Source organism: Leuresthes tenuis, unplaced genomic scaffold, assembly GCF_036924035.1.
Source record: "Leuresthes tenuis unplaced genomic scaffold, fLeuTen1.0.hap1 SCAF_14, whole genome shotgun sequence".
Taxonomy (NCBI): Eukaryota; Metazoa; Chordata; class Actinopteri; order Atheriniformes; family Atherinopsidae; genus Leuresthes; species Leuresthes tenuis.
In genome coordinates, this window is record NW_027325368.1 from 32632655 (window position 1) to 32649157 (window position 16503).

The following is a 16503-nucleotide window of genomic DNA, read 5'->3' on the forward strand; positions in this document are numbered from 1 at the left end:
AACTCAGGGTGTGAGAGATTAAAGAGATTACTTTTTGTTGTTGCAGCAGCAAACCACATCTCACTAAGATTAAAGGCTCTTTTAAATTGATTCCAGATTTTAACTGTATGGATAATGACAGGGTTCCTCGTATAGGAGGAAATAGGTTGTTTAAATGGTAAACTGGAGCAAAGTAAGGCTACAAGAGATGTTTGTTTGATTTAACCCTCTTCCAGAGCCACCCAGCTGGGTTTAGCAGAGGCCCTATTCATCCAGTATAGCAAAGGCCTAATATTTGCAGCCCAATGATAGTATAGAAAATTAGAGAGTGACAAACTGCCCATAGCTCGGGGTAGCTGTAGGGTTTCTATCCGAGTCCGTGATTGGTTTCTTTTCCATATAAAACTAGACATCTGGCTATCCAAATTACAAAAGAAGGATTTTGTCAAGAAGATGGGAAGGCATTGGAACATATAAACATATAAAGGAATTTAGGAAGCACACACATCTTTATGGAATTAATCCTTCCTCCTAGAGAGAGGGATAGGGTGTCCCATCTATCCAAGTCCTGCTTTAAATTCAAAAGCAAAGGTTGATAGCTAGCCTTAAAAAGTCCTTATAACTGCCTGTGACCCACACACCTAGATGCTTAATTTTATTGAGGTTGACTTTAAAGGAGTGAGACGTAAAGTACCTCTCATGAGCAGATGAAATGGGCATTAGTTCACGTTTTTGAATGTTAACTTTGTAAGCTGATATTCGCCCAAATTTAGAAAGTAATTGCAACAACTGAGGGATGCTCTGGCGGGGATCTTATATATATATATAATAGCATATCATCAGCATAAAGAGAGACCTTGTGCTCCAATCCAGCTCGTAGGATCCCCTTGATATTAGGACTTTATCGTGGCGCCATAGCCAGGGGCTCCATGGCAATGGCGAATAAGAGTGGGGAAAGAGGGCATCCCTGTCTTGTACTGCGTTGTTGCTCAAAGTAGTTTGAAATGTTGTTGTTAGTATGTACTGCAGCCATTGGGTGAGTGTATAAATTTTTGATCCAGGATATGAATTTAGGACCAAAGTTAAAAGACTACAGATTTGAAAAGATAATCTCATTCCATGTGATCAAACGCTTTTTCAGCATCAAGGGAAATTATTACCTCACAGTGTTTGTCAATGGGTGGAGATGGGCAGTACAAAAGGCGTCTGATATTAAAAAAAAAGAATAGTGACCTTTTAATGAATCCCGTCTGGTCAAGAGATTCAATTGTTGGTATTACCTTCTCAAGGCGATGCGCCAATACATTAGCAAGGATTTTAGCATCAGTGTTCGGGAGAGAGATAGGGCGATAAGAACTGCAGCTAAGAGGGTCTCCATCTTTTTTAACCAATAATGATATAGTTGCCTGACGCATAGACTGTGGCAGGGTATTTAAGGTGAGAGACTCCTCAAACACTGACAGTAGTAACGGGGAGAGCTGATCTGAGAATTTTTTTAAGAAATCGTCTGGGAAGCCATCCAGGCCTGGTGCTCTCCCACCTTCCATGTTTATAATTGTTGATGCTTTTTCCATAACTGTAAGATCTTTCTCAAGGTCATTAAAAATAACTTTTGTAGTTCCTCTGGGCCAGCCGGTGAGTCAGAGCTGTACAATGATTTGTAGAAATCTCTGAAGCAGGAATTGATATTTGTGTTGTCAGTGTGCCGTCTGCCACTCCCATCTTTTATCGCTATTTCATCGTTCAGTTTCTTGAACGTGTATATCGCTCCAGGCAGTGATTGGTCCTTGTTTAAGCAGATCCTAGGATTAGCAAGGGCAAGAAGCCAGGGAACCTTGATATGTGGCGGAGACTTTAATGTCACATTGAGTGCCAAATTGGATTCTTCAAATCGGAAAGGTGATGCAAGAAATATTGGGAAAAGGGTGGTACACTTGATGAATGACTTAGGACTGGTGGATGTATGGAGAGAATACCATCCAATGGATAGGGAATATACACATTACTCACATGCACATAACGTTTACTCAAGGTTAGATTATAACTTTATGTTTAAAAGCGATCTATACAGGTTAAAAAGTTGTGAAATGGGCCCCCGTACAATGTCAGACCACAATCCAATTCATGTTAACATCTGTCTGAACAGGAAAAATAGATCTACCCTATGGAGGTTGAACACAAATATTCTAAATTATGCAAACATTAGGGAGAGTTTGAATAAAGAAATTGAGCTGTATTTAGGCCATAATGATAATGACGAGGTGTCACCTGTGATACTTTGGGCAGCACTGAAGGCTGTGGTTAGAGGGAAAATAATTAGTATTTCCTCACACTTGAAGAAAGCAAGTCAGAAGAAACTCCAGAACTTAGAAGGGAAGTTGTTAGATCTACAACGGGCAACACTCGGAGACTCTGAATGATGATGTCAAAGCTGACATATTGAAACTGAAAAAAGAAATAGATGATTTAAACACCACGGAAATTCAGAAGAAACTCCTTCTTACTAAACAACAATATTATGGGGTAGGAGGATGATGATTAAAACTTCTTTCATATAAAATGAGGAAAAAACAAGCAGAACAGACTATACACAAGATAAAGAATTCGTTAAACAACCACATAGAAACTGAGCAGGGAACTATTCACCAATGTTTCCTGGATTATTACAAAATATTATATTCTCAACCCAATAGAGACAATGACCAGGACATCAACACCTTCTTGGCCTAAGTACAGCTACCAACAGTGACAGAGGAACAAAATAAAATGTTACTATCCACAATAACCAAGGAATTTAGCAATAACTGGATAAAAGGGACTTTTAATTAAATGCACTTTTAGCATGGATGAAGAATGGCCATTTCACAGTATTATGCACGTCAGTGTGATGTCACCCTCCGTTTTCCCTGTAGTTTACGTGCACAGGCTTTAGAGCTGGGAAGATTTTCAGTTAACTTTAATGCTGACCTTTTAGTCACTGAAACCTTGCTTTTCTTTCCAGGGTTTAATGTGGTTGTTAAAGTGGACCCGGCCACAGGATTTGTGACAGGAGGAAACCGCTTTAATTGTGGCACTTGGATGGACAAAATGGGGGAGAGCGACAGAGCAAGAAACAAAGGCATGCCAGCTACTCCAAGGTAAGATGATCTCACTCATCATACTTGTACACCTCTGCACTTTTTAGCATCTATCAAAACATAATCACAAATTAAATTCTGTTGTTTCCCTTGATCTCAAATTTTAAAACTAATTAGATTTAGTATTTGCTATATCAGTCACAAGAAAGATTGATTATTTTTCAACAAGACAAAAAGAAAAACAAGATGAGGATTTCAGTGTTGGAGCAAATGATCCAGTTCCTCTACTTAAGTAAAAGGAAACAGTATAACATTTACTATATTTGCAACAAAGTTAAAACACATCAGTATAAGTAAAAGTTTTGGACTGAAAAAAACAAAAAAATTCTATATGATATACGAGTGATTAAAAAGAAAAGATGTGTGAACAATTTGGTTCAGACTTCTCTACAGTTGTTGTTCACACCTGGACTTTGTGCAAGAGATGGTCTCTCACAAAGTGAATTATGGGAGGACTGACCAGGAGGCAGTAGATGATCCATTTGTGGTGTGAAAACCACCGGTTGATGAGGCTTTGATAAATGTTTTTATTTAAATATCAAAACCACATATGATTTTATTTTAAAAGTGAGTGCAAAGCGGATATATTACTAGGAGTTGAGGTCCAGGAGTTTGAGTTTTCAAGCCACCCCTTCCAATCATTTCAATAAGGTTTCAAAACTGCAATGCATGTGTTACAGTGGCTATATACATAAACTGTTGCTGACATTATTTAATTGTAAAGGTTAAAACACTAATCTGGTGCTGCTCCAGGGAGATTTCTTGACTTCAGTTTGCTACTTTAATCCTGTCACTCCAAAACCATCATTGTGTTCCCTTTTCGAGTGTCAAAACTTAGATTGAGGAGGAGCCTAGGACGTGGAACAGTGAACCAGCTCTTCTCCCTCACAGAGCCACTGAGTGGGTCATGGGAGTTTAACCATCATTAAACCTCAAGGGATTCTGTGTGGGGGCTGCAGGAGTATGGGGTACTGGAGCCACTTTAGGGGGCTATTCAGTGCCTGTATGACAAAAGCAAGGGCTGTCTCTACATTCTCGGAACAAAGTCAAGGTTGTGGACAGTGCGTATTGGACTCTGCCAGGGCTGCCTCTTGTCCCTGATCCTGTTTGTGATTTTCATGATCAGGATTTTCAGGCATAGTTGGGGAGAATGGTGTCTGGTTTGGGGACCTCAGGGTTGCAGCTCTGCTTTTTGATGATGTGGTTCTGTTGGCTTCTTCTAGCCATGACTGGAGCAGTTCGCAGCTGGGATGAAACTCAGTTTCAGGTGGAGTCTCCGAGTTTAAGTATCTCGGGATCTTGTTCACGAGTGATGGAAAGTTGGAGCAAGAGATGGACAAATGGATTGGGCCTTAGTCAGCAGCAATTAGGGCACTGCTACGGTCCGTTGTGGTAAAGAGGGAGCTGAGCCCCCCCCTAATTAATCTCATAGATGATTCTACCATCAACAACTTGGAAACCACAATCGTCTCTCTAGATGCAGAAGAAGCATTTGATCGATTTAACTGGAAATTCTTATTTGCAGCATAAAACCAATTCGGGTTTGGGTCAGACTTCATAAACTGGATAAGGATATTATATTGCCCCCCAAATGCAAGTGTCAGGACAAATGATCAAATTTCTCCAAGCTTCAGTCTGCAGAGAGGTACAAGACAGGGTTGCCCACTTCCCCCCTCACTTTTTGCTATTTTTATCGAACCTTTAGCAGCTGCTATCAGACGAGATAGAAATATTAAAGGCATAAAACCCCAAATTATCATTAATGCTGATGATGTATTACTTTTCCTCCAGAACTCACACAATGTTCACACAACCTGCTATCACTTTACAGTCAGGAAATATTAGATAAACATTCAGAGCTAACAAAGCTGAAATTGATCTCAATCTCAAACATTGGGGGGGACAGCTGAGCCGGAAGGCAATCTACTGGTTCATCTTTGTTGCAACCCTCACCTGTGGTCACGAGATCTGCGTAGTGATTGAAAGAGTGAGGTCACGGACAAGCGGCTGAAATGAGTTTCCTTCAGAGGTGGCAGGGCTCAGCCTTGGAGACGTGAAACAGCAGAGATCTAAACCACGCAACTTGATTGTCTTCTTGGCAGCGCTACAGCTTCGATGCGTTTGACATTGTACAATGTTGCCGCTCTGAAAAAGGAGGTAATAGGTCAGGCTGGCTCCTTGGTTTAATTCAGAGTTGCATGCTTTAAAGACTGCAAGAAAGCTGGAAAGAAAATGGCATTCTACTAATTAGAAGAATCTCAATTAGACATAGGAAAGCTCTTCGCAAAGCTATCCATCCATCCATTGTCTTCCGCTTATCTGAAGTCGCCTCACGGAGGCAGCAGGTTAAGGAGAGAAACCCAATCATCCCTCTCCCCAGCGACACTCTCCAGATCCCAAGGCATATGTATAAATTGTTATTAACTGCCGACCTGTCCAGGGCTGACCCCGCCTCTCGCCCGATGACCGCTGGGATAGGCGCCAGCCCCCCCGCGACCTGACTGACGGATTAAGCGGATGGATGGATCAATTGAATAGCAATAGGGTGAGGGGCTCTGCCCTACAGAGGGAGCTTGGAATAGAACTGATAAGGATTTCTCCTGGTTGCCTCCCCTTGGAAGTTTTTTCTCGGGATCCCCCAGCAGGGGCTGTTGCTGGGTGAGGGATGTCTGGGTTTCCCTCCTGGACCTGTTGCCTCTGCGATCCGACCTCGGATAAGCAGGACCTATCGGATGGATGGAAGCCAGTTTCTATACTTGTTAAAGTGTACTTTGGTACTTTTGACTTTAGGTGGCTGTGCATTAGAGAATGCAAGAAGACAGAGAATGTGTCTACTTTTTGAGAGACAATCTTTGAGTTTTATACAATATTTCAAAAAAGCACAGCATCAGAGAAAGTTTTATTATAAAGTTTTGAATGTTTTGTCAACCAAAGATTGAAAACGGAGTTGAGTGTCAATTAACAAGTCTGTTTAATTCTGCCCTATTTGTTGGTGTGTTATTTTTTCTGTCTAGAGATGGAGCAGCAGTGGAGATAGTTGGTCTCAGTAAATCAGCTGTTCGTTGGATTGTGGAGCTACATGCCAAGGGACTTTTCCCTTACGATGGTGTTAAATTGCAGAGAGATGGTATTCATAGCACACATTAACAGAAGATATTACAAATGTCCTGATAATGTCTTATGTTTACCTTGACTGACCAAAATAAAATACTTCTATAATGTTTCAGGTAAAGAAGTGTTTATCTCGTATTCCCAGTGGAACCAGCAGCTCCAGCAGTCCTTTGAAGCAGGATTCTGGGTGTCTGGGGACCCACATGATCCCAACGAGAAACACCCTGATCTGGTGCATAAAAGGGGCATTTATAAAGACAGCTATGGAGCCTCCAGTCCCTGGTGCGACTACCAGCTGAGACCCAACTTTACTATTGCCATGGTGGTGGTAGGCAGAAAGCAACTTAAAGTTTCTACATGTCTTACTGATTATTGGCTTTTAATACTGGATGGACAGAAACAGAAATGTGGGTTGAATGAATGTCAGCTGTGTTTGTATGACAGGCTCCAGAGCTGTTCACAGTGGAGAGAGCTTGGAATGCTTTGGAGATGGCTGAGAAGAATCTACTGGGACCACTGGGAATGAAAACTCTTGACCCTGAGTAATGCTTCATCATACACTCCTTTCAAACACATAATTAACGTCTGTGCTTTTAACTATACTCATGTTTAGTTGTAAAGACAGTGTATGAATTGTTTATTTTTGTATTTGTTTTAGTTGAAGTTAGCAGACAGAATAGTTGTAAATGAATTATTTCTGTTATCTTAGTGACATGGTGTACTGTGGTGTCTATGATAATGCACTGGACAACGACAACTACAACCTTGCAAAAGGCTTCAACTACCACCAAGGACCGGTGAGTCACACAAGCCCTCTGGCACTGCTGTGTGTTGGTGCAGATGATTGTCCAGCTTACAAAGCCACAATGCCACAAGCTTTGGATGGTGGCTGTGATGATGATGCTGCTCAAGGGCTATTTGGCTGCACAGCATTACTTCGTACATTTGAATGTGTAATAATTTTAGTCTTTAATAGAGCCACAACAACCATTACCTCCCACTTACAGAAGTATTTACTTTTTTTGCTGTGGCTTCAAATTGTATTATGATGCATCCCAATTGCTTTAATTGTCTTTGTCTAAATTGTCTAAAGTCATGATTAACAGTTGAAAAATGGCATACATCTTTATAAATAAATGTCCCACAGTCTAAATCTACAGCATTGGAGTTCAGCTAACTATGTAGTCCTCTGTGATGAAACAAAGTGAGTCATAGATTAGGATGAGGGTTTAAAACCACCTCTGAAGCTTCAAGTGTTTTAGACATTGGCCTTGATATTTGGAAAGAATAGGTTTGGAACCACCAGGACTCTTCCTTGACTTGAGCAAATTAATCTTTGGTCTGGAGGATGGCAGAAGGTGTTCAGAGTAAAGGCTGTACAACAGAGAGGTTGGAAATCAAACAATGCTTACAGCATTTTGAGAGCGCTAACAAAAGATTATTTTCTGTTAAAAAACATTCAGGGTAGAAATCCATGTAGTGAATGGTAGCTAATGCTCATCACCTGCTAATACAAAACCGAAAGGGAAGCATGGCTGTTGTGAAAACTTGATCAGGCTGCAGAGAGCTGAAGCAGGGGTAACACTTGAGCTTTTAGCTTAGCGATGGGTTGAAGTAAACAGCTAAAATAGTGGTGGTGTGGAATGTCTCTCACTTGAGCTATCCAGAGAACATCTGTGGAGACTCATGAAGATTAGAGCTTAGAAACGCTTCCTTTCCAAGGAAACAGAGCTGTAGAGGACCTACCAGGAAGTCCAATCCAATCAAATGAATTCAATTCTAAATTAGTCCAATTTATGTAAGGCCAATTAAAGAACAAGTGGCCCAGGTAAGGAAGCCAAGAGATTGCACCGAGACTTTGAGAACAGCAGAGAGGGGACGTTACAGTGGACAGAGGAAGCCATAGTTTTCAAATCTTTCACTTTACCATGATGTGCTGCTAAGTGAAAAGTGACGAGAAATGATTATTTTGGTCATTTTTCTTGATACATTTACAAAACAATAAAGAACAGAGAACACTGAGAACAATCCATCATTGCTTTGGCAGCAGATGTGATCGTACATGAAGACTGGAGATATGGATCCGGTGATTCTTTGTCAACCAAACACAAGCAGACTAACAGTCACAATGCAGTCAAAACTATTTCTTTCTTTGTGTATAGGAGTGGCTGTGGCCAGTTGGCTACTTCCTGCGTGCTAAACTCTACTTTGCCAAGAAGTTAGGGGAGGAGACCTATGCCAAGACAGTCATGCTGGTGAAAAATGTTCTGTCCCGACATTACACTCACCTGGAGAGGTAGGACTGTTACCTTCTACCTCTGTTTTGAAAAAAAACTGCTCTAACGTCTTCTACATTATGAAATTGATCAGTTTTGATGACTCTAAACATCTGCCTCCTCAGGTCTCCATGGAAGGGCTTGCCAGAGCTCACCAATGAGAATGGCCAGCATTGCCATTTCAGCTGTGAGACCCAAGCCTGGTCTCTGGCCACTGTGCTGGAGGTTCTTCATGATCTTTAGAGGTGAAAGAACAGGGGCAACTCAGTGAAACTGTGAATCACTGCCCACCTCCGTAATCATTTCCTGTGATCACAGTGCTCCCTACGCCATATAGTCATGTTCTTTGAGTAGGGAAAGAGTAGTAACATCCATGTAATCTGAATTACAGTTTTATCCTCACACTGAGAGCTCAGTAAACACTTTGTTCTATCACAGTATTTAAATGGGCTAATCGTTCTACGTGCCGCAAATTTCCTACATGTCAAACAATATTTAGAATTTCCCTCATTGAAGCACCACTGTCTCATTTCAAAAGTAAAACACTTTGTTTGTGTAGTTTTTCTCTCGTCAGACTGTTCCCCGAAAACTTTTTTTCTGCCCTTAAATCTATGCCACCTGGATTTGTTTGTTCTCGTACATATTCCTTGCACAGGCAGGTGTTTTTTTTTTTTACCGCCACTGGCCAGTGACGTTTCTATGATACCAGTGGATGAACGTGTTGCTGTATTTGATTCAGACTATATTTTTCTGCTTATTTTGTCTAATTTTGCCTCTCTGGATTACAAACTACAATTATTATGTTCAGTCTGAGTCATGGAGTAAAGCCAAAATAACAGTACTGGTCCTTAGGAACACTTTGCACATGATCAGGTCAAGATATATATTTTTTTTTAATCATTAGAGATCTGATCATAGTTTGTAGCTTCTAAGTATTTTACTTTTGCTAGTGTATAGCGTCAGTGAGTGTTATGGATTGTTTTTTAGATATTTAGGCTAATCATGCTGACACTAGTCTGAGTCTATACCTGCACTGGTACCGTGCTATATCTGTTTAAACACAGTCAGACTGATATGGTGTCAATAATCTGGAACGTGCACATGCTGCTGGTCATTTAGCAATATATTTACAATCTACATTAAAATAATCAGTAAGTTTGAGTTGAATGATCCATGTAATAATGGCTTCATCTGGTTGGTTCTCTGCCTTTATATTTTAAAGTAACTCAGTTATTATTTACATGAAATCAGCCATGTGGTGTTAATTTGTAATCTTTGATAAATATGATCAAATAACCCAATGGGCTTTGAAGATCAAGTAATTAAACAAAAAAGTAGATGTAGCTTAGTGTTCTTTAATTCAACATAGATAAGTTTAGAATTTTCTGTGATTATGTGCATTTAAATCTGACGGTCACGGCCTTCTGTCGCCTGCCATTGTGCACCTGGTTAATTGGGTGACCCTATAATATAATGTAGTGGCATTAATGCGCATCGCCAGTTCAAGTTGTTTTGTGTTTATAGATTCATCTTAGGCCACAGGGACTGTTCTATAAAGTAGCTTACTCTTTACCTCCTGACAGTAAATAGTTTTCATGCCACAAATGGGTCTTCCATGTCACTGCAGTTTTCCTCCAAGCCTTGTTATGTAGTTCCTAGTTTTACTGTGTGTTCTTTATCAGTGTATGTGCTCTAAATGTTGCCAATGTTGTTCAGAGTACAGTAATGGTTCTGTTTCCTGAGGAATAGTGATTATTACTACTTGAAAATGCTGGACAAAGAAGATATACTGTCTCACAGCTGCAACTTCCAGTGTACTGGTTCTGTCATCTATATATATATATATATATATATATATATATAGACAAAAGAATACTTAATAAACTGTTACATGACTAGAATGTTGCCTTCTGTTTTATTTGCCTGTGCGATTATCACGATGACAAACGTCAGGTTATTTTTCCACTGTGCTGTAAAATCTCTTGTGAGTTGATCAATTTGTTTATGGCAAACTGATCATGAACACAAGCAAAAACCTTCTGAAGAAAAACTTTTGATTATTAATGATGAGTTCCTGAGGTTTGTTTTCACATGGAAACTAAAGGGAAGAGGAGCTGTGTTTTTGTGTTGCTAAAAGAGTGAATCATATCAGTCTCTTTCCCCTTACTCTTTAGTAGCCAGTGCACACTCAGGCTGCAGAGTTGGCACAGCTGAACAGCAGCTCTCTGAGACTGAACTCAGAATGTGTAATTCTGAACTGAATGGCACTGCCATGTAAAACTGAATGCAAAGGTGACTCAGATGACAACAAGCCCCAAACCCAGGCCCAACAGTGGACAATCATGCACGCAACACAAAGGCACACGCACTCAATTTGACTAGAATCTTTCACACAAGTTCACCCCAAAAGAGGGTGTTTACCCTGAGAAACCTTCCTGGGAACTTTTGACTTGTAAAAAAACAAAAGAATATTCAGTTCTGATCATCCTCGAGACCAGAAGGTATGATATGTGTGAGCACAGGGTATCAGCCGCATAACGCATGACATTAAGTTTGGGTTTTGTTATGTTTTTCAGTGTTTTGTATTCTGTGGGTTCTTTTGATTCTAAATGTGTTTGATTCTAGCTTGATTTGAATTATTCTGTACTTTTGCTTTCTTCTTGTTGGATGCCAGAGTCTGATCTTTTTTTCTACCATGTCTGCTCTCCCCACATACCTTGCCCTGATTTTCTTAATACTACCCCTGTACCGTTTCAGGCATTACTTCTCTCTGTACATGTATGTTACACCAAGTTTTCCTGTGTTACTTGCCAGAACCTTGTTATCTTTGTGCAGTGTGGTCCCCCCTCATACCTTGAAGTGCCGTCTCTGCTACTACTGATAAAGCAGTATTTCCTGTTCAGTTCTTTTTCTATAAATTTTAATTCATTCCTTCATGCTCTCAGAGCCTGGGGTGGTGAGCACTGCTGCCTCACAGCGAGAGGGTTCCAGGTTCAACTCCCAGCTGGGGCCTTTCTGTGTGGAGTCATGTTCTCCCCGTGTATGCGTGGCTTCCTCCCACCGTCCAAAAACATGCATATTAGGTTAATTGGTGATTCTAAAATTGTCCGTAGGAGTGAGTGTGAGCATGTGTGTGTATCCTGTCTCTCGCCTGATGACCCCCCCCCCCGCGACCCAAACGACAGATTAAGCGGGTATAGAAAATGGATGGATGGCCCTCAGAGCCTTGTCTCACTTTCATTACAGATGCTCTGGTTAAACAACTATGATCCTATTGGAGAAGAATTAAGGATCCTATTCCTTAAAGAATCACGGAAGATATCCAGGACATATTTAAGTGGAGGGTGTGGCCCATGTGAGCCTTTTGAAACCAGGTTGCCATTTTGGGTGAGTTGGGCTGTATTGGCCTCGTTTTTGCTGGCATTTTTAGTGATTATAGGTGAGTTTGTCTGCTGAATCTGCTCGCGTGTCTTGTCCTGCCTCCACCTCTGGCACCCTCTATACTTTCATTACCCCCTACCTGAACCAGGGTTTGTATCCCCATCCTGCTATGACTGATGTGCAGTTGGTGAGAGACTGGGGTAGCTTGTGGTTGTAGAAAAAAAACGATGGTCTGAGGAGCAGTGATGGAGGGCATTAGGGCAGGGACTCTACGACGCCAGTGATCACCGTCTAGCCTCCTGCAGGTGTCGTGGGCCCGACTTGACGAAACACTGATGAAAGGAGGTTTCCACCTGATGACCGTAATGCTGTGTTGGTCAGCACTGCTCACTGGTCTATATAGGCATTATAGGGAAATTATTCACTGAGTCTGGTCCATTTTTTCTTCAGCACAAGTTTCTTGTGTTTTCCTTGAATTGGTAAACAGAATTTAAACTCTGGACTTGCTCACAGTGCTAGGGGAAAGGTTAATTTAATTGTGATTCTGAACACGCTAACAATCGAATGGACCAAAATAGATGCAGAGCTTTTTCAGTATTTTTGAGAGCCACATTTCAATGTTGTAATACAGTATATAGAGTCTGAGCTGGTGTGTGAGGTGGAGTCCTATAACAATATTCTAAGTACTATATCAGACTATTATGGTGATAACACACCTATTGAAATTTCAACTTATGCAGGCTCATCAACTGTAAGCAGAGGTGAGAATGCTGATCATTGATTTTTTTTTTTTAAACAACCTTTATTTCACACTCATTTATAGAACACATAAAGCAATAGTGCAGCAACAAAAGCAGGAGGGCAACCATCACACTAATAATACTAAATAAACATCCAAACAACAAATACATATGTAGAAAACAAATTTTAAAAAATAATAATAGTAGCAAAATCCATCCATTTTCTATACCGACAGTCCGTTAATCGGGTAGCGGGTGGGCTGGAGCCTATCCCAGCAGTCATCGGGCGAAAGGCGGGGTACACCCTGGACAGGTCGCCAGTCCATCGCAGGGCCACCTAGAGACAAACAACCATGTACGCTCACACTCACTCCTACGGACAATTTGGAGTCACCAATTAACCTAACATGCATGTTTTTGGACGGTGGGAGGAAGCCGGAGTACCCACGCATACACGGGGAGAACATGCAGACTCCACACAGAAAGGCCCCAGGCAGGGATCGAACCTGGAACCCTCTTGCTGTGAGGTGACGGTGCTAACCACCACACCACCGTGCAGGGGTCACAAGCAAAGGCAAACTGAATCAAAAACTTTGATTTTTGAGTTTTGATAACTTTCTTGTTTTTAGCATTAGATATTGACTTGAAGTACATCTCCAGTTCTTTCATAAAAACACAAAAGAAAGGTTTCTCTTTGGAAAATTTCTCAGTATAGGAGTCACAACAGGGACAACTTAAGTTTAGATCAACACATTTGAATTTGATTAAAAAAAAAAAAGATCTCACCGGGTATGCTGATCATTGGTGACACTGCTACTCTTCCTGCTCTCCTCCTGCTCTTGACAGGGGAATTGTTTTCTTCTTCACTTTCATCGTTGTAGGGTACTTAGCGGTAACCTTCACGTAGCAGTGCATCGACTCGCCCACCTATATATGGCCGGCACAACACTGTGAGGTCATCGTGCGAGCCAACCCGGCAACCATACTAGGGCCTTAAATGTCAGCTGGGTGAGAGGATACTCACCAGCCACCAGCTTTTTCAGTGTTGGAGTTCTCACCAGTGGGTGAGAGAGTCTCCTCTTTTCAGTTCTTGCCAGTTACCCTGCAAGTGTAAATCCCAGGAAGTGAGGCTCTCCTATGGCAGTTTGGAATACCCTGCCTTCTTGATATATCTGGGTGTTGTCTTGACAGAATGTCACCTGGGGATTCCATCCTTAACCTGGGGGACTTCAGTGTCCAGGTAGGCAATGATGGAGTGACCTGGATGGCCAAGATTGGGAGGAACAGCCTCCCTGATCTGAACCTGTTATTGGACTTCTGTGTGATGCATGGATTGTTAATTGGCCATTCGATCTGCCTCTGTGGCCGTTCTTTCTGCCTTGGGAGCTAATGGTGGTCATCGTTACTGCTCCTTACATTCCACTGGATGCTAGCATCAGTGGCATATCCAGAACATTTTTACTGGGGTGGCCAAGATGGGACACAAAGCTAGTGTGGGGTGGCCTTGGCATAGTGAAGTTTAATGCCATATACACAGCCAATCATACATACGTACGTACATATATACATACGTACGTACGTGTGTTTGTATTATGCATATTAATTAATACTCTTCTGTCCTAACTTCTGTCAAATGTGTTAACTATGTGTGTAGTGATGTTTAAGACAGTTGTAACTGCATAACTGGGGTGACAAACAACTTGAATGTGAGCCTACATGGTAAATTCAAACTATCCAAGCATGACCTACCATCCTGTGCAGGGGAGCTGACTGCTCTTCATCACTGATATTGCTGAACCTCAACTGCTGGCTTGTCTGGGCCTCACTGCTGCTGGGGCTGGCTCTAACTGTTCTGCTTCTCTTCATATTCCCTTAATATCCCTGGGAGAAATGTAATTCAATCACTCAATATATCCATCAACCAGTCAGTCTGACAAGGCCCAGATGATCACAGGACACAGATGCAGGGAGCTTTCAGAACAAGGTGTTTTTATTGTTACACAACCACAGGAGAAGTACCTGAACAGAGCAAACCAACTGGCTGTGAAACACCTGATGCGCTCTCCTCAATAACTATACTTGAGGAGAGTGCGGCTATGAAAATGACCAAACAAAACTCTCTCCACTCTAGGAGGAAAACAGAAAGGCTATTAAAGATTACAAATTAACTCTCGCTCTCCTGGTGAGGTGGACATAAACAAAGAAGTGCCTGACTCCCTGACTAGGTCAATAGGGGTGGTGGAGTGATTATTATTTGTGTATTATTATTATTATCCACTGATGATAATCAAACGTAGATGAGCTCAGCTCCTGTACTCATCCATTTGTAAAGTGAGAAACACAGCTGATCCTCCAGAGGAAAGTCACCTCAAAGATAATATATGGTAAAAAAGAGTGCACACTTAACTGTATAAACAACCAGCACCTTCACAATGCATTTCAGATTAACTAGCTAGCAAAACCGCAAAACAACAAAGGTAAGGCTAGGCAGAGATTGTCTATTGTGTGCAAGCCAGGTTTTTATTTGTCAAACACGGAGCATTTGGTTTATCAATTATATGGAACTTATAGATACTAATAGTTATTGGAGCTAACTAATTGTTTCTACCAGCAGTGGCTAATGTTTTACGGTCATTTTCAAAAATGTTTGACCACAAACATTTTCAAATTGTGTTTTATTTACAGTTATTTGCAGGAATTTCACTCAACAAACCATTGTTCACGCATTATCTTTCATTTCTTTTTTTTTATCTTGTCACTGTACTGCATGTCCACAAAGATGAATGAATATGCATACTGAAGACGTGGTACTCTTGGCAGGAGGACACCAAATCAAAAAGATCTTCATTCTCATCACAATTAGTTTCACTCCATCGCAAAGCAAAATTTTGTCCACTTTGACAGTCTGTCTTCTCCACAGCAGAGCAAACCTAAAGGAGCAACAACAAATTGTTTCACATATTTATAACAATTCCCCGACTGCCAGCAAAATGCTATAATGTCTGGATATGTGTTTGGGGGGACCAGTAGGGAGCATATGAAGATCAATGCTCAAGCCATCAGTCTCTCAAGTTGCTTTCTTGCAGGTGTCAGTGTGTCCTGACGTGGGAGGAGAGGTTAGTGAGGCTTGTATTATGGTGTAACAGGAAAACTGTGGGTCCAGGAAGGATATGAGGTCTATGTGGCTGGAACCAGGGGAGAATAATTCTGATTATTATTCTGAATCAAACCAGTTCAATGCATTCTTTTTCTGGTCACTGGCTCTGTCCAGACTTCAGTCAGTTTAGTGTAACTTTTCCTTATAACCCGTAATCTTTTTCATCCCAGACCACACATTCATTCATACACTTCTACTAGAGATGGTTTTCCAGGTTCTTTCTGCAGTCCCCCTGATAATATATATATATATATATATATATATATATATATATATATATATAATATATATATATATATATATTATCACACATTGTACTTGTGTTTGTTAAAGAAATTTTCAAACAAACCAACAATTTAAAGATTTAGGTTTTTTTTAATTGTAGAAAACCTCACATCTTTTCTGTAAATGTGGTCTATTTATTTAAATCTCCAGATTGGCTAAACATTAAAATAAAAATAAAAAATGAAAAAATTAATCAATGAATAAATTACTTACTTATTTACTTCTTTGATTTAAGCAATTACTTACTTACTTAGAGTAAATAATTAAATGGTGGTGGAACAATTACCAACCTGACATTTTAAGAATACTAAATGTAAACATCAAATGTAAACATCATCTATTTCTAACAGGCTATAGAGCGCTGACTTCTGTTAGTGCTACTAATGTCAAATTACATCCATGTACAACACTAACATAAGCCTACCTACAGAAATGAA

The 16503-nt window shown here is 40.7% G+C and overlaps 1 protein-coding gene across 2 annotated transcripts in view; it reads left to right on the plus strand.

Annotated features, from left to right (window-relative positions):
- The window catches only part of agla (amylo-alpha-1, 6-glucosidase, 4-alpha-glucanotransferase a), a 91083-nt gene extending 80697 nt beyond the window's left edge, over positions 1-10386 (plus strand). Inside the window, exons 29-35 of one of the 2 annotated variants that reach the window (XM_072363496.1) lie at positions 2981-3116; positions 6131-6243; positions 6344-6555; positions 6672-6769; positions 6937-7024; positions 8390-8523; positions 8629-10386. In XM_072363496.1, the coding sequence (XP_072219597.1) occupies positions 2981-3116; positions 6131-6243; positions 6344-6555; positions 6672-6769; positions 6937-7024; positions 8390-8523; positions 8629-8746 (899 nt within the window). In that variant the 3' untranslated portion in view covers positions 8747-10386. The remainder of the gene's footprint in view (positions 1-2980; positions 3117-6130; positions 6244-6343; positions 6556-6671; positions 6770-6936; positions 7025-8389; positions 8524-8628) is intronic. The other variant, XM_072363495.1, reaches the window with a different exon arrangement.
- The last annotated feature ends 6117 nt before the right edge of the window (positions 10387-16503 follow it).